General features: G+C 39.3%; 1 protein-coding gene across 1 annotated transcript in view; it reads left to right on the top strand.

Annotated features, from left to right (window-relative positions):
- Positions 1-20,414, top strand: part of MYO5A (myosin VA) — a 131,092-nt gene that overhangs the window by 32,797 nt on the left and 77,881 nt on the right. Inside the window, exon 4 of the mRNA XM_044980289.1 lies at positions 15,661-15,817. Within this exon, the coding sequence (XP_044836224.1) occupies positions 15,661-15,817 (157 nt within the window). The remainder of the gene's footprint in view (positions 1-15,660; positions 15,818-20,414) is intronic.

The following is a 20,414-nucleotide window of genomic DNA, read 5'->3' as shown; positions in this document are numbered from 1 at the left end:
CCAAGTAATTTCACTGAGATGGATTGCATCCTTGCCCCCCTTCCCCCCAGTTCACTCACAGAAGGGACTTTGTGCAGATCTCCCCATGCTGGGGGAAGCCAAGAGAGGATCAAACAGGCTGAGAGAGAACATACCAGCTCCTTTCCAGCCTTCTGAATCTTATGCATAGCATCCTAGAGGCAGCTGTGGCCAGGAGAGTGCTTCTGTTAGTACTACTCCAATGGAATCACAATACCATGAAGCCCCACTGGTGGGTAAAAGCTGGTGCAGAGGCTCAAGCCCTCAGGCTGCATGATCCAGGCATCTGAGAGCTCCCTGGGATCTGCCAGATTTGGGGGGTGGGACACGTGACTATTTTGCTGCGGGACAAACCACTCTCCTGGCAAGGTGATGTTGGAGAATCTCAATAAATGATTCCTTGCAGAGTTTTCTTTCTGTAGAAGCCCCCACTCTGGGTTTTAATGTGGAAGGAGATAATATGGCCCACTGAGTTCTGTGGAGCTCCTCTTGTGACAGCTTGCATGAATAATTCTTACTCATGTGAATAAGTTTGCCTGATAGGTTCTTATACTGATAATTTTACATTGGACAATGAGCATGAATTTTCCCTTGAGCCTTGTCTTTCTATGTTTATCCATTTTAGGTTTTATATAGTAACCATTGCCAGGTTTTCTGTGTGTGTGTCTTGCATGCTCTGCCTGTCTGTCTCTCTGTCTGTCTCTCTCTCTCTCATATTCCTCATACATTAAATGCTTCATTTGAACAAGTTTAAACAGATTTTGACCAGACATTTTAGGAAGATGTGCAATAGAAAAAGAAGCAAATCGCCATTGAAACATTCGTCTTTGTCTTGGAAGCATAAAGCACATGATTAGCATTTGGAACCTTGCACGTTTTGACCTCTTTTTTGGAACTACAATGCTAAGCGTCGTAAAAGTCAGCATTTCCCAAATGTTACCACATTGTCCTATTTCAGTCTTACTCCTATAGAAAAGAACTGTGGTAACTACATGACATAAGTTGGCAAACACTGATTTTTTTTAATTGCAACTATTGTACTTGCCCATGAAAGCAGTTCTCTAAGGAATTACAGTGCTGTATCTTCCAGGCCGGTTCTGTATTGCCTTTTCTCGAAATACAACCTGCTGATACCCCAATTTACAAAATATTTCAGTAAAATAGTAAACCTTTTTTGGAGGCATTCCAAAATCAGTATACTAAGGCTGTAACCCTCAGTAAGTACAACTCCTCTTCCCTTTCCCTCTTTCTTTACCATTTATAATCAAACACAGAGACATCATATGGTCTGGAAGAAGAAGAGATGGGGATGATTCTGAACTGCAGTATAATATATAACTAGAGGTTTTAGTTGACTCTATTCCTTTCTGTACTTGTGCTCCCTTGTGCTGCGTAATGGGAGCACATTACATGTGTATGTTTAGGATAATCATGGTGCATTCTCATCCAGGCTTAGAGAGGCTCCTGGATGCTGTTGAGGTCACCATTTTCAATTTAAATAAAAGAACGTGGCTGCTGCCTTCTGGTTTTCTAGAAGAACCATCCAGAGGAGATTCATTTGGAAATAGAATTACATAATGATGAGAACCCTATAAAACTCAACAAATCCCAGAGTCAAAAGGGACACTGCCAAATAATTTTGTATTACAAATAATAATGATTTGACAAAACCTGAGGTGAATAGAATTTTTTTAAATTAAATTGTCTTTAATGTCAGCTTCTCCTAAATACGTCTAAATATATCTGTACCTTGGCATTGTTGGAAAGTAGGCTAAGGAAAACTGAGTCAATTAATGTTTTTTGACTCTTTGAAATTTCACTTGTGCCAAAATTGTTTCACAGACGTTATGCAAAATCTGCTTCTACCTTCAAAACATTGCAGAGAATTATCTTGGCAGCCATCTTGAGAAATTTTGGCTCGTGGACAGATAGCAGTGGGGTAGAAAAACATAGACAATCACACATTTGTAATGTATACACAGATATTCATCATATTAGGCGGGGATGGAAGTGGCACTTCATAGACTAAAGGAGGAGGAAGAGGCAGGATGGTCCAGTGGGTTAGGTTGCTAGTCTGGAATGTGGGAGTCCACGGTTCAATTTCCTATTCCTCCACAAATCTTGTGTGTGACTGTGGGCAGTCAGTGTCTCTCTGCTCAGTTCCCAATTTTCAAAGTGTGAGTAATAGAGAAGTGCTATCTTGTAGCAGTGTTGTGAGGATAAATACATTGAAGACTTCAAGGTGTTTTGATACTATGGTAAATAGGGATCATATTAATACATAATCTGGATAGACAGGTATATGCAGGGAGATCTTTATCAAATATTTAAGGCTTCCGTTTAGTTTATGTGCAGACATGTTTAGTAGCGGTAAGAGGTAAGAATCTTTCTACACAACAGAAGCAAGCAGTGACCTAGATGATTAGTCTCTAATGATTTTGGGTTGCTCTCACTGTAATCGTGAAAGGGAACTAGAGGACCATGGCCGCTTTTGAGAGCTCTGGCTGCTTATTGGGAGAGACAGGGCCATCTCGCCAAAGATCAGCATCCTGGGGTTAACAGTGGACTCTGTAATGGACTCCTCTTTTGGCTCAGCTACTGGTTCAGCTGTTGCAAGCTCATTCTCCTTCCACAGATTCTGGAGATGCAGAAAGCTCTCAAATGGAGGTGGCGTCTCTCTCTTAACCAGAATTTAGAGGAGCCAGAATGTGCAGAGGGCATTATAGTTATGGTGTGGCACCTGACAAGCCACCCTGTTTAGAATAGTGTCCCCAAACCATTACTGAGTCTTATAACCTGCACACCATATGACCACAACAGGGAATAAATTGCAATCCATAGTATTAACAGAATCAGACTATGTATCGGAGCACACAGCAAACTGATCTCATCATAATAAAGATGGTAGACCAGCCTCAACATGGAAAAATTACATATGAATGTTGTGATTGCAGAATCTCAGAGAGTTCAGAATGTGGAAATATACCTGGCTTATTGGACTGGGGAGACTCCACCATCTTACACAACCTTTTGTCCCCACATGGTTCCCTCTATCCTGCAGGCTCTGTGCAAGATACTTGTCTGACAACTTCCCAATGTTCCTTCCTACTGTCATCTTCTTGTGGAGAAGGACTGATGACTATCTCCCAATGTCTCTTTGGTGGATGGACCACTCTCCCCTGCAGGGTGCTTAGGGGAGGGGGAGGTAAAGCAGCTGTTCACACTTGTGCGCATGCAGAGGCTCTGCCCATTCATGGACCAAGACTCCATTGTGCTAGGTGCTGTACAAACAACAGAACGATGATGGAGTTATATGAATTTGCAGCATCTCACTGGAGTAATTTAGTGTAGGGTTGTATTGATAAAATTAGAATGAAAAAGGAAAATGTCCTTTCCTACTGGAGGTAAGTGTATTTGTGAATTATGAAGGAAGTGTAACCCACCCTATACTGGGATTCCCTGCTTGCTGACTGTTGTGTCTCAAGGGTGCCACTACGATATGTCATAAGTGACATCTGGTCTTTTGTCCTGCTTGTTTGGACTAATGATTGTCGGCAGGCAGTTAAAGGGTTAAATCTGGTTATACGGTAATTGGAGCCTGGAGTTCATATGAGGTTTCCTGCTGGTTTCTGAGCAATAAGCTTTAGCAGCATGTTGCAGCAGTGACCTCAACCGACTAATCCCTAGGGAAATCAGTTTCATTTTGGTGGGTCATCTTTGTGCCCCTCCAGAGTGCAATCTGTCATGATTTTGGAGCCGCTGCTGACCCCTGTTTTCTCCATTTGTAATGTGTTCAGTATGTCCAGAAAAACTACAGTTAATTATAGTTTCACCTCTTGGCATTTTTACATTCTAGAGCTACACTTCCTGGACGCAATTAAAATTATAAGCTATGTGATTTGCTGTTCACATGTCTTGTTTGTTTAGAAACTGTACATGCTGTTTTCAAGGTTGCTCCTTAAAGCTTTTACCAAGTCGCTGTTCCACAGAGTCACAGAAGGTTGACAGACTTAAGGAGCTTCAGTCCTTTGTACTGAAAAGAGCATAGCTGAATTCTCAGCAAGTCTGTTTCTGGAGCATAAAATCTGGAGTGATGAGTTAATAATACCTCGCTCTTACATAGTGGTTTTAATCAGTAGATTGCAAAGCACTTTACAAAGGAGGTCAGTATCGTTATCCCCATATTACGAGGGGGAAACCGAGGCACGGGAAGGGGAAGAGACTTGCCCAAGGTCACCCAATAGGCCAGATGCAGAGGTGGGAATAGAATCTATGTTTCCCAAGTCCTGGTCTAGTGGTCTGTTCAGTAGGTCACTGCCTAACTTTTAAGTGAGTTACAAATCTCTGTGTGGTCAGCAGTCTTCAGCTGCACAGTCTTCATGGTAACACATTTTTCCCAAACTAATCTTTCTTTTTCAATACAAAAAGTAAATCTCATCTTACATATTTTATGTTTTGCCATGTTGGGGGTGTGGTGTCCTAAGCATAGACATGGCGTAATATTTAAAGCATACGAAGGGCATCATGTCTGGCAAGCATTTTACAGACATTCGCTAACTAATCCCAACACATCCCTCTGAAGTAGGCAGGTATATTAATGGTCATTTTTACAATGGTGAAACTGGGGCATATTTTGTCTTTCTTGCTTCTCATGATTATTAAGCATGAAATACAGTAGAACCTCAGAGTTACAAACACCTTGGGAATGGAGGTTGTTCATAACTCTGAAATGTTACTATTCTGAACAAAACGTTATAGTTGTTCTTTCAAAAATTTACAACTGAACATTTGCTTAATACAGCTTTGAAGCTTTACTATGCAGGAGAAAAAATGCTGTTTTAAACCTTAATTTAAATGAAACAGACACAGAAACAGTTTCCTTACCTTGTCAAATCTTTTTTAAACTTTTTTTTAAAGTAATTTATATTTAACACTGTACTGTCTTTTCTTTTCTTTTTAAATATCTCTCTGCTGCCTGGTTGTGTACTTCCAGTTCCAAATGAGGTATATGGTTGACCAGTCAGTTCATAACTGTAGTCTTTGTAACTCTGAGATTCTATTGTAGTTTGGGGAAAAATTGTCTTCTGGCTGGTAATACAGGACCTGTTGTCATGACTCAGGGTAAAATCAAACATGTAAGAGGTGGGGAGAACCTGCTGCATTGCTTCTGTGAAGGGAAGAGTACTTCAGGTCAGGGCATGCTGGAGCTGGATAGTCAAGATGGTATTCAGGGCAGAGAGCAGTCAAGAATAGACCAGGCTGTGGAAATGCAGCATGTTAGCTCTGTAACAGGAGTAGTGGCACAAGTTTTGTGATATGTAAAGGCATACATGGCAGTTTACACTAATATGTAATTTCTTTATTCATAATGTTCATACAAAAATGCCAATGAATGCTTCAGAGCAACGTAGGCTCTACTAATAATACTTAGAGTTTACATAGCGTGTACACCTTCAAAGTGTCTTACAAACATTATCTAATTAATCCTCACAACAGCCCTTTCAGGGCTGAAAGAATAATTATCCACATTACACCACACCCTTCTGTACATGCAAATACAAGTGAATTATTCATCATTGAATTCTATCCACATCTCTGCAAAGATGATGTGGCTCAGAAGTGAAGGAGGTGGTTATGGTCAAGTTTGGGGGAGAATGATTGTCAGAAAACTAAGAGACATAAGGAGTAAGAATATGTTTGTTAGAGCAAGATAGGAGTCATGGGCTATGGATAAGAGGTGATTTGAAATAGTATTTGTTGGGGAATCAGCTAGCTATAGAGGAGTTTTTTGCAGATAATGGTGGCAGCCCAGGAGAAGGACCTGGCCACCTTCCTCAAGAGGCAAGATGAGGAGGGAGAAAGTAAGTCTGCTCTTTGAGGAATATATTTGGTGAATTGGAAAATAAGGAGAGATGAGGTCAAAGAGATGGGGAGCATTTTGGCATTAAGGAGACTAGGGAGCCAAATCCAGGAAACCAGAGGATAATGAACTAACTTAGTGCTTGAGGAGAATTGTTATCAAAATAGTATGTTCACAAGATTAACAAAGGGCAAAATCTTGTTCCCCATACCCAATGTGATAAGTCACTGGAATGCTGAACAAATTTAGAAAAGGCACATTTTAATCTGGTGCTGCTTTTGTTTGGTCTAAGAGCTTTAGAAAATTGCTATTTTTTTAAGGAAACAGTTACATTACTTCTACTTGAAAAGCAATTTCTGGCTTGCATAGCTGCCAGTTTTTAAAATGGCTTTAACAGGCCTCACACTTCCTGCTGCATAGTATGGGCTCAGTTTCCAAAGACCTTCACAATGGGTGAGCAGAACTCATTTGCACCTACAAAAATACACAGTGGAGAAAACAAGAAGTTGCATTTGCAGTTTTCGAAGTGATGCACAAATGCAAAATTTTGCTGGTGTAATGGGGCAAACATGGCTTGCACCCCTTGTTGGTTGTGTGTGGCTTTAAAACTTCGATCCTTTATTTATTAATGACACTCTGCAAAACTAAACTTCCGCCAGACTTTACATACTGCAATGTATAAGGTAACGGCTTTTTCTGTGCCATTGTCATGTCCTTCTTTTCTCTATCTAGCACCCATTGAAGTCAATGGGAAAGAATCCTTTGGACTTCAGCTGCCCTTGGATTATGCCTGTAGTGAGAAGGTGTACAGGCCAACACATTAATCCATGTAGTCTGCCGCCTCATTAAGCAGGGTATAAACAACTTGTTTTGGTTATTCCATTCTCTCAATAATACATAGGTGCTCCCTAGCCTCTGAAACATCTTATGCCATGGAATTGCCTTACTCAAGTATCTGATCACACTTCATATTCTTTAGCCTCAACCCAGCATTCCTCTACCACTAGACTCTTCTGTTCAGTGGAAAGTGCCATGGTCATATCAACAATGTGTAAGATCTCAAGTCCCTGCAGATGCAGTATGTAACCAGTGAAAGACTGTTTTACTTTTTAAAACATTTTATTAGAAAATTACTGTAAAACCAAATGTAGATAAATAGAAGGGAGCTAATCCTAAAGTCCTTAATTCAGCACAACTCCTGCTGATTTTAGTGGCAATTATGCTTCAATAAGAACGTTAGTATTTAATTCAGGATATTGTTTTATTGGGCGGGGGAGAGGGGAAGAAGCCCCCAAAATACAAAGATAAAAAAATCCATCTTGTTCTAATTAATGCAGCAAGTCAGACGTGGGGAACTGGTCTCTTTTGAGATACCTGCCCATTTTTGGGGGGTGGGGGAAGGAGGAAACAAGATGGTAGAGGTGCCACATTCCTGCAAAGTTAAGGTCTCTCTCCTAGATGCCTTTTTTGGGTGTCTTCAGTGCACTCCTCCTGAGGATAACAGTACATTCAACCCAAGCAACACTTTTTTGTCTCCCACTGTAAGTTTAATAAATTGCTTTGTGCGAAGGTCAGAGAAAATGCAATATTATGGATAATTTTTAATTTGCTATTGATATTAACTACTTGGACAGCTCTGCCACATTTGCACTGAGGAAAAGGACTCAGATTTCCCAAGAAAGGAGTTTGAAATCTTTTACCTGGCTAGTTTATTCCAAGAAGAGACCCTAAATTAACACTTTATATGGAAGCAACAAAGATGTTAATGAAATATTTTCGTTAGGGTTTATGTAGTTTTACACGCATTTGAAGATACCAGACTTGACTGAGATTTGTTCATATCAATAAAATCAGTTTTGTGGCTATATTGAGCCTCAGTAAATAACTTCTTGTTTAAAACTCTGTCAGTTGGAAACACGATGGGTAGAGTTCATCACAGATGTAACTCCACTGGAATCAGTAGTGTTACACCAAGGATGTATTTGGCCCTTGGTGATATATATATATACATATATATATATATATACACGCACACACACACATATACATACAAACAGAGAAAGAGAGAGAGAATTAGCTCAGAGGTATCAGGATCTTCTGAAGAAATATCAAATGGCAAAGAAGCAAATAACACAGTAGGTATTACACTCCGACCTCTGAACTATTTTTTTTTTTTTTGGCGTGTGTTAATCTTATGTTTTTTGAGGGAGAAGAGGATAGTTTTAGATATTCTCCTTTTGCCTCCTCACTTCTTCACCAAAACTTCAGTGACTTGCTATATTTTAACCTCCATTTTAGCATTTCACTAAGTTTGCAAGTTATTTAAGAAAATTATTTTAACAATTAATGGAATTATTAGTACTTACACAGTGCGTTTCATTTTCAAGTCACTGTTCGAACCTGATTTCCTTACTCTCATCAACTAGGGACCTGCATGGTTGACACTCCCATACTCCGCAGGAACAGAGCTTTTTAGAGCAACCTCATGGGACGTAACTGATTTTCAGTTACTCAGCTTGATAAGGCACTTTATAAGTTGACAGATTCCAAAAAATAGGATGCCAGCTTCTTTTAAAATTGTGTCGTACTGTGATACTAGCAGGATAAGGGCAGACATCTGATTGGTCATATCCACGCATTGGGCAGTTGCACATATTATGTGCATGTATTTGTGCATGCGCAGTTTTGAAATCTGTTCCTGTTTTAACAATGTAAGTGGTGAAAATGTGTCTGATTTAAATGGTGTTAATGTTTCTGTGTATTAAATCATATGGATATAATTGGACCTGCAACTGACAGTATAAAACAAGACTTCAAATGTGCGATAGTTCCAAAACTGACTTTAATTTGACTTTTAATCATTTTAAAAAAAATCAAAATATGCTGGCATAAGTTATTTTCTTGGGTTGGTTTACCTGCTGCTATAATTCAACTGTAGGCTGACACATCACTGAGGAAGCAAACAGGTTCCTCTTCTGCCCATCCTAGGCATGACTCTGACTGATATTAATGGGAATTACTTGTATGTGTTTAAAGGAGAATCTATCCCAAAGGTTCCTCTGAGTCACAGGCTGTCTCCCTTGTGAGCTTGCATCAGGCTAGCTTTCAAGAGTTCTTTGGTAAATTGAAACTCACTGTTAGAATGTCCAAAGCAGTTTCAGGTTTGTAAGCATTTCTCTACCACAGACTTGCAGGAGAGAATCTGAAGTAAGAGGAAGAGGCGATACTGTAATTATTAACTAAAAGAGCTACTTATGGACCTGAACTTGTCCTGAAGGCACTGGGAGTTTGGAGTGTTCAAAGACTGCAGATTCAGACCCTCCAGCAACTATTTACTCTGTTTGTTTAAGAACTGAAAGCCTGTTCTATCCTGTAGAGGCCCTTACCAGTGACGGAAACACCATAAAATATGAAAACAAGAAGCCAATGGTGACCCCCTCAAAATATGGCAGAATACTCATTAAACCTTTCAGCACAGGAAATGGGAGAAGAAAATAATCCCTTCAGTATTACTCTTCAAACAGCTTCAAAAGCCTCCATAAATTAAAAATATAAAATTAATAAAAACCAAAAGATCCTTCTCCAAAAGCCTCCATTTAAAAAAAAAAAAAGAAGAAAGCCCTCCAGATCAAAAGACTCAGGCTGTTCTGGATCAAAGGGGAAGCAAGTTCCTAAGCTGCTCTCATTCAATGTGCCCTACTAGCTATCCTCTCTCCTTTCATCCTGAGGTGGCTTCCCCTGGAGCACCTCTGTTGGTCTCAGTTGTTGCAGTATGGCATGAGGAGAGAGGAGGTCTTTCAAGTAATCAAGCCCTAGGTTTATAAGTGATACCAATATCTCAAATTCTATTCTACTGACATATTGTTTTCAAGAATGTAATAACTATTTCATTTATTTTGTTTGTTTTATGGCCGTGAACCTTAAGGACAGGATGAAGTGATGTAGCCTAGCCATCAGCCATGGAAAAAACAAACTGTGCTTTGTTGATCACATGGATAAAAACTGTGCTTTGTTGAAATGGATAAAGAAAGACAGCTCTGTGCTTCTCTAGGTCCCACTAAAATAACCATTGATAAGTAGCTATTTAGTATTTGAGTGCAGCTAGTTCAAAAATTTGGGCCCCAGGAGGACTTTCTTTTGGTATGTATGTAGCAGACAGGAAGTATATATTCATTGGGCCACTTTCATGCCATTTCATTCTATACATCTTGACTATCCTAAAACATTCAAACTGTTTGTTTTGGAAATCTTGGTTTCAATACTATAACACATCTACTTCTTAACCTGAAAATTCATTCAGTTTGGGAGCCAGAGTCAGGAGATTTTTGTGATACACACAAATAAAAATGGGGTTGGAAGTAAAGAACGCTGCAGCTATAATTTCGTCTTTGCCTGTGGTTTGCTGTGTGATCTCAGTTTTTACATTTGTAAAATAGGATTGTTAACATCTACCTTCCAGGATGGTAGCGAGGATTAACAAGTTAATATTTGTAGAGAAGGGTGCACACAAAATGTGCAGGGGGAAGGGATACCTCAGTGGTTTGAGCATTGGCCTGCTAAACCCAGGCTTGTGAGTTCAATCCTTGAGGGGACCATTTAGGAAACTGAGTTAAAAAAAACAAAAACTGTCTGGGGATTTGTCCTGCTTTGAGCAGGGGGTTGGACTAGATGATCTCCTGAGGTCCCTTCCAACCCTGATATTCTGTGATTTCTATGATACTATTACCGTTGTGCATGCAAATAGTCCAAGTGATCATTTGCATGCACAATTTCCATGATTCTGGCCAAGACACATTAATTGTTCACAGCCTTTTCTGAAAGGGTCATAAACTGTGAAATAAACTCTAAATATTTTTATTCCTAGTCTGGTTTGTCTTTGCATTGGGCATTAATACAAACATTGGGCATTCAGGATCTGTGGGCTCTAAGGTTTTGTTTTTGAATATCTGCTCTAGATATTTTGAATCAGTAAAATAAAAGGCATAAAACATACTCACCAGCAAACCTCAAAATACCTCACAGCAAACCTAGAATATGAATTTGTTAAAAGCTTGTGTTTCTGTGTTGTTGTTGTTTTTTTTAAATGTCTGATAGCAGTTCTGGCAACTGTGACTGGAAGGGGGTATATTATATATACATATGTCTGAACATGGAGGTTGCTGTCAGTAATCCTCTACTCCTTTCTTTTCCCAGGCTATAGTACTTTCTAAAATTACATCCTTAAAATGCAAAATAGCACAATCTGACTGTCCCACTGAAGTGTGATACTCTGATGAACAGAGCTCCATGCTGTGATGTATTTCTTTGTCCAAGCCAATTAGGCTATAGGTAGCTGCTGCTTTAGCATTGACTTAAAAGGAAACAGAATTACTTCAATACCGTGCATTTGAAAATCTTACCCTTAGATTTTAGTGAATTTTAGAAGCCCAGGTGTAGTAGTCACTACTAGTACTACTAATCTTATTTAAAGGAAAAAAGCCATTAGACTATCCACTCCATCTCCCCGCCAAAGCAGGATTGTTTCCTGCAAGCCACTTTGCACTGGGATAGAGATGACAATTTCATTTGTATATTAAAAAAACATTTTCTCCATATATTACATGTTAATCCATACTGTAGCACTCCTGTTTTGCTGTTGGGCATCAGGTAAGTAGAAAGGGTCTTTAGCGTTTGATTGTGCAGCGGTTGTATAAAGCTGATAGATGTCTATTGGGAAGTATGTTGTGAACTCAAGCTTCCTGGGATGAAGGGAGAGTGCTGATCTACTTCTCCATTTGGCACTCTGATAATAAGATTCCTCATAAATGTTGCTTGTCATCATTGTTGTGGAGGTATCCTGAATTCTGTTCAGTTCTGTTCACAAAGTCTGACCATCCTGTGTCATACAATAAATAGAGATTTGTGCTGTTTAATTAGAAGCTTTGTAAAATTGTCATTAAAATTTACCAGTCCAGGCACAAAGTCTGCTTGTCCATCCTTTTACCCGGATTACTGACGATGAAAAATTAATGAAATTCATGACTTATTTTGAACTAAGCCTGATTTGGCCACACTTATCCTTCCCATCCTCCTCCTCTTTTTAAAGTAATGTGAGTTGCTAATTGTGGAGAGATAAGGAGACACATTATTTTTCTGTAAACATTTTAATGCTTGACTGAAATAGTTCTTGTAAATGGTGCCTGTCAAGGACTTTAAAACCCTTTGATCCATATTTTGATCTATTCTGGATGATGTAACAAATCTCTATCCTGAGGATAAAACTGCTAGGGTGGGAGGAATAAAAAAGAGGTGGAACACTAAGAGCTGATTTGTGTATCACCTTAGAGTCTGAAATTCAGGAGACAATTTAAAATGTAATAATAATAATAATCCTGGGCAGGTAGACACAGATTTAATGGCACCTTATTGTATTTTTTCTTAAAAGTGAAACTTCTCTATTGTCCACATGCTGCGGCACTAAGGAAACGGTTCCTCTTCAAAGCTAATAGTGGAGCATAACTGAGACTTCTTTGGATCTCCCAGATGTTAACATTGTTATTCCAGATTTCCAATAACATTTTAGATCCTGTGCCGCTATTGCTTCATTAACGTCCAGAAAAGACCATGATATAATTAAATAATCATTTGTAAGGTGCTCTTTAAATGATATCTTCATATTAAATGCTATATTTTAGCACTTTCTGGTATGTAATTAGTCTACAGGTATACACACCTTGTAGTAAGAGAAGCAAATTGAGCTCAAACAGGCTTCTCGTGGCAGTTTGTGCTCATCCTGGGAAACATAAAGAACAGAATGAGACATTTTTATTACGGTGTTCCATTCCTGGAACTAGAGTCGACGTTGTGTCTGGACTTCTGTTATAAATCCATATTATCTAGGATTATAGCTTTGCAAATGTGTGTGTGTGTGTATAATATAAATAGAACTGGTGCTGAGGCTTGACATGTGGACAAATCCTGAGTGTGGACATGTGGACTAATCCAAATCCTGAGTGTTAAAGTTCGTAAAAGATTTATATGTAATAGTTTCAACATGTCTTTCTTGGGGTGGTAAGTGAACTTAGTCCTGAAGAAAGGTGCTAGATTGGCAGTTGGAACTGAAGTCCTCTGTTTATCCAGAGAACTTGTCCGGCACAGGCAGTAGCAATATGAGCTTCCCTGACATGTCCTGCCAATCTTCCTGAATCCTGCCCTGCCTCAGCTCTTTCATCAAGGGGTAACAAGGCAGGTGAGTCTTGATAGCTGTTCAGTCTTTGGCCTCTCTGAGACTGTCAACCGGGCTGCTAATTAAGGTGCATGATGGGCATGGTATAGATACAGCTAGTGGTGGTTTTTGATGGGAGTTCCTGTCCTCTAGGAACCAGATTGAGATTTCTTGTATGTCACTCAACAACCTGTGGATGATAATGACTCTTGATCACTACAGGATTTTTCTGGATCAAAGCTGGTGACATAGAAACGAAAGGCTTGTTATCTCATTGCACATCTCCTGAGTTCTCCGGCTGCTGAGGTTCCTCCATAAGTTTCATGTTCTAAGAACAGTGAGACGTTGTTCTTTCCATGCTGTGGAGTACCGGAGGAATAAACGGCTACAAGCTGTTCTGCATTTTGGCCCATTTTTGACAGAATGTAGGCGTTGTCTATGTGAGAGAGAATCCAGCCCATTATCTGTTACACCAATTAAACCAAAAAGAAAGGGATGTATTTTGGGTTGAGCCACTTGCAAGTTCTTCAAGAACTACTACAGTCTTCTTTCTACTTTTCCTTTTTCATCCCCAGTAATCAATTCATCTCATACCATCCCCTGATAAGCAGAGGTACAGTCTCTTCCTCCTATGTATAAAGCCACTGAGTATGCCTCTGTTTCTGATGAGGAAAAGAGTAAGTGTCTTTCTCCCTCCTTCTCTATGCAAACCCTTGATTTTTTTTTGATTTTTTTTTTGCCACAGGAAGCCCCATAACCCTGCCTCCCTTATTCATTCAGACTGGAGTGGGTGCACTAGATTTTTTGTTCTTTAGAATGGAAGCTTCCTAACAGGTTGGTGGCTGCTAAGCGGGTAGGAATAACTAGTCAAACCACATTTCCCTGGCATCTTCCTTGGGGAAATTGAACTGAAGGAGGATTTTTGAAGATGAGCAACTCTAGCCAGGAGAGAGAGGCTCTTTTTCATTGGATTTGGACAGGTGCAACATCTCAAGCAATAGGCTTGTACTACCTGTTATCAGATGTTAAGGTGACTAGTTACCCTTTGTCGTGACTTTTCTCTCTGAGCCTGTCAGCTTAATATGAGAATTGTGCTTATTCATTCATACTTAACACACTGATAGGCCAGAGGCTAAGAACACACAACAAAATGGATTTGTTTGTACCTTGTTAACCTTTTCTTATTTATTTAAATGATTGTTGCTTTAGTTTTGGCTTCATTTTGCCAGGATGTCGCCAACCTGCTTTACCACTAACTGTATTCAGTATAAATCAGGCCTTGTTTCTTTCAAAGGTGTGATGAAAATAGTCCTTTTAGTGTACAACTCTGTGCTGCATGAAACACACTAGAGCTGTGTTCTTACCCAGAGGTTTGGGAATATTTTTGGAGACAGATAAAAGGTGGAGAGAAATAACATGGTCTATTAATTTAGTATGGTATTCACCATGGTGGTTATGGTCACTGACTTTTTTTTTTCCCTTAAAGCCTCACAAGTATAACCTGAGATCTCTTGCATATTGTCAGACTGCTTAAACAAGAATCCTTTTGATTGTTTTTTTATTAGACTGATAGATGAAATATATATTCTCTCATACCATCTCAGCATGCTTTCACTGGTGATTTTGGCAGGCAGCTGGAGGCTGTAAATATTCCATCTGAATACATGCGTGCCTGGTCTTTCATTTAGAGTTATTGTACGTCATGGTCTGGGGGATTGAGTTTGGGGACTTGGGAACAAACAACTCCTGAACTCTAATCTCAGCTCTGTGAATGATTCTCAATACATTCTTGGGCAGTCATTTATCCTTTCTCAGTTTTCCCATTTGTAAATTAGAGACTATGCTTACCTAACTTACAGGGATATCGGTCTGAAACCTTATTAGCTGTAGTTTGTCCATTACTTTGGAAATCTAAAGCTCTGTAGAAGTGATATATACTTTTTATTGTTACAACACTTTAAAAGATTTGGATCTTTTTAAACAATGGTTTTCACAGGCAGAGCTACATGTTCGTTAGATGTAGAGCTTCTCAAACCAGAGGCTATGGGCAAGGCTCGCTTTGGAAGGGGAAAAAAATGGTAACAAATGGAGATTTTAAAAAAAAATAAGAAGAAATTGCCTTACAGCAAAGGGACTCTTTTAGCTCTAGAGCTGCTGTTAAATAATCAAGCAAGACTGTTCAAAACACTAATGTCTAGAACAAATGCAGGGAATAGGGTTACAGGAAGAATTGTCTTATGGTTAAATAATAACAGGAGTTAGGAGACCGTCCTTTTGTTTCTGAATATGCTACTCATTTCCCCATCTGTAAAATGGGGCCAGCTTTGTCAAGCACTTTGGGAATCTGTATAGAAGGTACTGCAATGTGATATTGAGATAAACAGGATGAAGCTCAAGTTAATTTACAGGATCAAGTGCTTTGGAGGAAATCTAACGTCAGAGCAGACTGAAATGGCCGTGTTGATTCTGAATTCCCATCCTGACCAAACACTAGGGCCCAGTTAGCCCAGCAAGAAGCTAGATCATCAACAGCCTACTTTAGCAAACAGCTGGTAATTAACATGTTTTTGTGTTTCAGAGATGAACGGAATCAGTCAATCATTGTAAGTGGGGAATCTGGAGCAGGAAAGACTGTCTCTGCTAAGTATGCCATGAGATACTTTGCCACTGTAAGTGGTTCTGCCAGTGAAGCTAATGTTGAAGAGAAAGTATTGGCTTCCAACCCTATCATGGAGGTAAGAGAGTGGATGCACTATCTTATCCTATATGCTTACTTCTGCTGCTACTATTGGTAGCTACTACAAACACTCAGTGAACAGAAATGCAATTGATTTTTTAAGGCATTCAAACATTGGATTGAAGATAACATTTATAAGGATTGCCATAATATCGTGTCTTCTCTCTCTTTCCCAGAAAGGGCTCTAAATTGAGGTTCTTTTTGTGCACTGTTCAGGAGGAGGTGGGGAGGAGAGAGGATGTAACAAATTCAGTACAGCAAAGTAACTATATAACACTGATTTTTCAGACCACTAGCCAAATGAATGTGGAGGAAGTGGCGGGTGGGGGGAGATACGTAAAATCCACAGAAGGTTTAACACCCATATTTTTTTCCATAGAATCTTTAAATGATGCCCTTCAGGTGTGATATATTGTTATATTCTATTCCATTTTGCTTTACTGGGAAAAGATTAGGTGTATAGCGCAAAAGTTCAGTTTTATGGGACATGACTCTTATTGGGAAGACAGAGTGAAAAACATCCATCTATACCTGCATGAACCACTGATTCTTGTGATGCTAAAATATAATAGAAAAAAATTCATTTTGCAGTATTGAGATCTTGTTATAATGTTGAGGATAATCCCCTTCCCTGAACCAGTGCCCTACTAGCTAACCAGGCTGGACTTCAACCCTGTGTTCTTTTGGCCCAGAGGCAAGAGTGCTGACAATATATTGTGAGACAAACCTGGAATTTCCCTGTTGCTGTAGGATAACTGTTCTACAGGCAGATGTGAGGACTACTTGAAAAACAAGATCTCATGCTCTAACAGAAACAGTTCTTAATGATCATCCTCTCTGTGTTCCCATTTAGCTGTACTACTTTTGCTGGCAAAATTGTCCTGTAGTTTCAAATTATAGCTGAAGTATTGGTCAGTAAAGGAACTACAATGAAACAAGGGGAAAAACAATTATCAGGGGAATTGCTTAAGAGAAATAACTGCAGAAAACATGTGTACTGATCTGTATGTCTTAAGACAGTGGAACTCCATGCTAGAGCAACTGATGACTCAGTGGATACTTAGTATCCATGTGGTATAGAGTGAAGATATTGAAGTAGTTAAGTGTTTTTCAAGCTAATATGATTTCTCATAGTCTCATGGTTAAAATATGTGAAATTACGGAAAAATCACTAACTCCGATGCAAATGATGCCACCTTTTCTCTTTTTCCAGTATTTTTTAAAAAATAAACTTTTTTTATTCCTTCTTTCCTCCTTGCTCAAGCACTTCTTGACTCCCCAAAAACACAGATGGCGCTATAACTGCCCTAGCACAAGTGTGGCACATGTGATTTTGATGTATTCTCTCATAAGGTAATTCTGCCTGGTTTGCAGTGCTGTGTGGCATTTCAAAGCAAAGTCTTAATACCCCTGAGGATACCAACTGCACTCTGTTCCAATTGATTGCTGTTCTTATAATGACTTAAAGAACACAGATTTGCTCTGGGAGTTTTATAATCTGCCTTGACTGAGTCACTCACTGAGGTAGAAATGGAAATGCATTTTGAAATAGAACAGGAAGGAATTAGCCCAGGCTTAATCATTCATAGAGAATGAGAATAATTTTAACCAGTTTGATGCCTCTGGTGCATGTGTGTGTTTGTACCATATTGACAACCTTACTTCAAAGGGTTGAACTATAAGCTAACACAGTTCAGGATCTAACCCAATAATGTTTTGGGTTTCATGAATCTAGGAGAGTGACGCATGCGGGAAGGGAGCCAACCATGAAGGGGAGTAAGAAATGGCAGCAGAGGTCAGAGACCTCTTGTCGTTTTCACTGTTTGCATTTTGTTTGCACAATTTAGACTGAAATATGAAGAAATTACTAGTGAGTCACCTGAGGTATTTTGCTATTTTACTTGGGTTAAAATCTTAAACCAATAAATCCTCCTCCAAAAAATAAAATAAAAATATCAAACTGACCACTAATTAAGTGTGTGATTTAATTTCCAAAGCAAGGAAATTTAAAGTGAAGACTAAAAATGTGACTCTCCATCTTTAATTATTGTATCTGAAAATAAAAATAACAGTGCTTTGCTTTTGACTTTCTAATCTGTAAAGGATACTGTCAAACCTGTGCTGACTGAAATTTGACTTCCTTTTAAAACTATTACAGTTTTTGAATTCTTCAGTTGCAGAACTGGCAAAAAAATTAATTCCTAATTGTATGGTTAATTTGAAACAGGAAAGAAGTCAGCACTTGTCAAATGAAAAGGTAGTAAATCGGAACGGGAATGCTATTTTATTTTCATGCTTCTAAACTGACATTCTAAGCAATGGAGCTTTGGCAACTATAATTATTCATGACAAAATACTTCTGACACTGTTCTTTATTGCTTTTATTTACTAAGTACTCCAATATGACTGCTGATCAATTAAATAATGTGCATTGCTAGTGACTTTTTAAATGCTTATTATTTTGTAATCAATAACTATAATCCTCTGTAAATATGTAATTATTGACTTTTTAAAATATGTACTATTTATATAACCTGACACCATTCTGAAAGAACTATTATCATTCATTTACAATATAAGTAAAAGGCATAGTTGGACAATTTCTAGAACTTACTCTGGTCACTACTATATTTATGGTTCCAATGACATTTTAAAATTAAATTTTTTTTAAAAATGTTTGTTTTTGAAGTACAAATTTTATACATATAAAACCCTAGGGTATTAGAGCACATGAAGGAAGAATTAATTATTTCTGAGGGATAAGCGGCCACTGCAGAGCAGTAATAGTTTTCTTGATAACATAATACACCTCTACCCCAATATAACACGACCCGATATAACACGACTTTGGATATAACGCGGTAAAGCAGCGCTCCGGAGGGGCGGGGCTGCGCACTCCGGCAGATCAAAGCAAGTTTGATATAACGCAGTTTTACCTACAATGCGGTACGATTTTTTTGGCTCCCGAGGACAGCGTTATATAGGGGTAGAGGTGTAGTATGACATAATTATTCACAACGCAACAACATATATTACAATAGCAGCAATTTTTAATCATTTGAATGCTCATAACCCTATATGTCAATCAGGACCAGATTTTTAGAATTGTGAAGGTGTGCATTATTTGCTGCTAATAATATTATTTATATTACTTGTAACCTTTGTGGTAACTGCAAATGACCACATAGACATCCATTTGGTCATCTGTGTGTGCTACTGCTATAACAGCATACTCCTTTCTAGAACTCTAGCTCCTGGTTACTGTGCAGTATACCTGCTAGCGTTCAGTGAGTTTTGGTCTTTTGCTTGCAGAGTTCAAAACCTAAAACAATTCAACAGTTGCTATTTGGTCACAGTTTTTCTTGTTTTCCCTACTTCTTATTTCAGCACAAAGTTTCTATGGAGTGGCTACATGAGCCAGAAAAGTAGGACGTAGATGTACTGTAGCATTACATTCCATAGTTATGATATAGTTGAGTATTATATTGCATCCTGCCATGATTATATACTTTACATCTTAAATGCAATAAAATTTCAGAAGAATGATATGCTGTCTAAAGGTAATTACTCCATATGCTGTTTCTGCCCAGACCTTTGCTAAAAGCAGGTAACCCTAGTAATTTCTAAACTGTTAACTGCTGCATAATGAATAATGTCCTTGCTTCCTATGGGAAAGAAGAAAGTGCTTGCTTCTGTCTCAGCATAATCTGAATTATGCATCTCAACATTCCATTTACATTCTATTAAGAATTCCCCTCTTGTCTTACAGCAGGGAAGATGTTAACTGTAAAAGCAACAAGGTTGTAATAAAAGTCAGAGATGGAATCAGACTATTCTGGACCCAGAACCATCAATAACTTCAGGCCTCCTGTACATGCTGGCTGAGATGGAGTCTCACAACTGCAAAACACTGCCCTTGTGCCCATTCTTTTATCTTCTCTCTTCAGGTTATATTGTGATATGACTTGAGGTTTTGAGATGGGCAACCATGGACCTCTCCTATCTCAGGTCCTGAACTAGCAATAAGTGCCAACAAGCCACAGTCAGCTATGTGTCATGCCACTAGCTGTTAACTGATTCACTGCTGATTCCCTCTGACTATTGGTTTCACTTCCTAAAGAACCTACCTTAATCCTCGCCTCATAAAAAGAGCCCAGTGGTTTTAACTTAGATCATGACAGATGATTATTTTCTTTGCAAAATGACTGTCGCTGCTTCACTTCTCCCACCTCCTAGGCTTGCGGCGCCAATCAGCTTAGGTGCCGCAAGCCTGGGAGGCGGGAGAAGTGAAGCAGCCACGGAGTGCTTGGGGAGGAGGCGGGGCAGGGGTGAGCTGGGGCGGGGAGTTCCCCTGCATGCTGCCCCCCCCCCCTTACTTGCTGCAGGCGGCCCTCCCAGCGCTCCCCTGCCCCAGCTCCCTCTGCCTAAATGCCAGCAGTGATCGGGGTGGCTGAAGATCTGGCTGCCGCGGTCGCTGCTGAAGAAAATGGCGCCCTCCCCCAAATCCTAGCGCCCTAGGCGACCACCTAGGTCGCCTAAATGGTTGCACCGGCCCTGACTATTGCTATTACCTTTTCTCTCTCTTAGTAATCAGA

The sequence above is a fragment of the Mauremys mutica genome, chromosome 11, assembly GCF_020497125.1.
Source record: "Mauremys mutica isolate MM-2020 ecotype Southern chromosome 11, ASM2049712v1, whole genome shotgun sequence".
NCBI classification, from domain to species: Eukaryota; Metazoa; Chordata; order Testudines; family Geoemydidae; genus Mauremys; species Mauremys mutica.
This window is presented reverse-complemented; position numbering and strand designations above follow the sequence as displayed.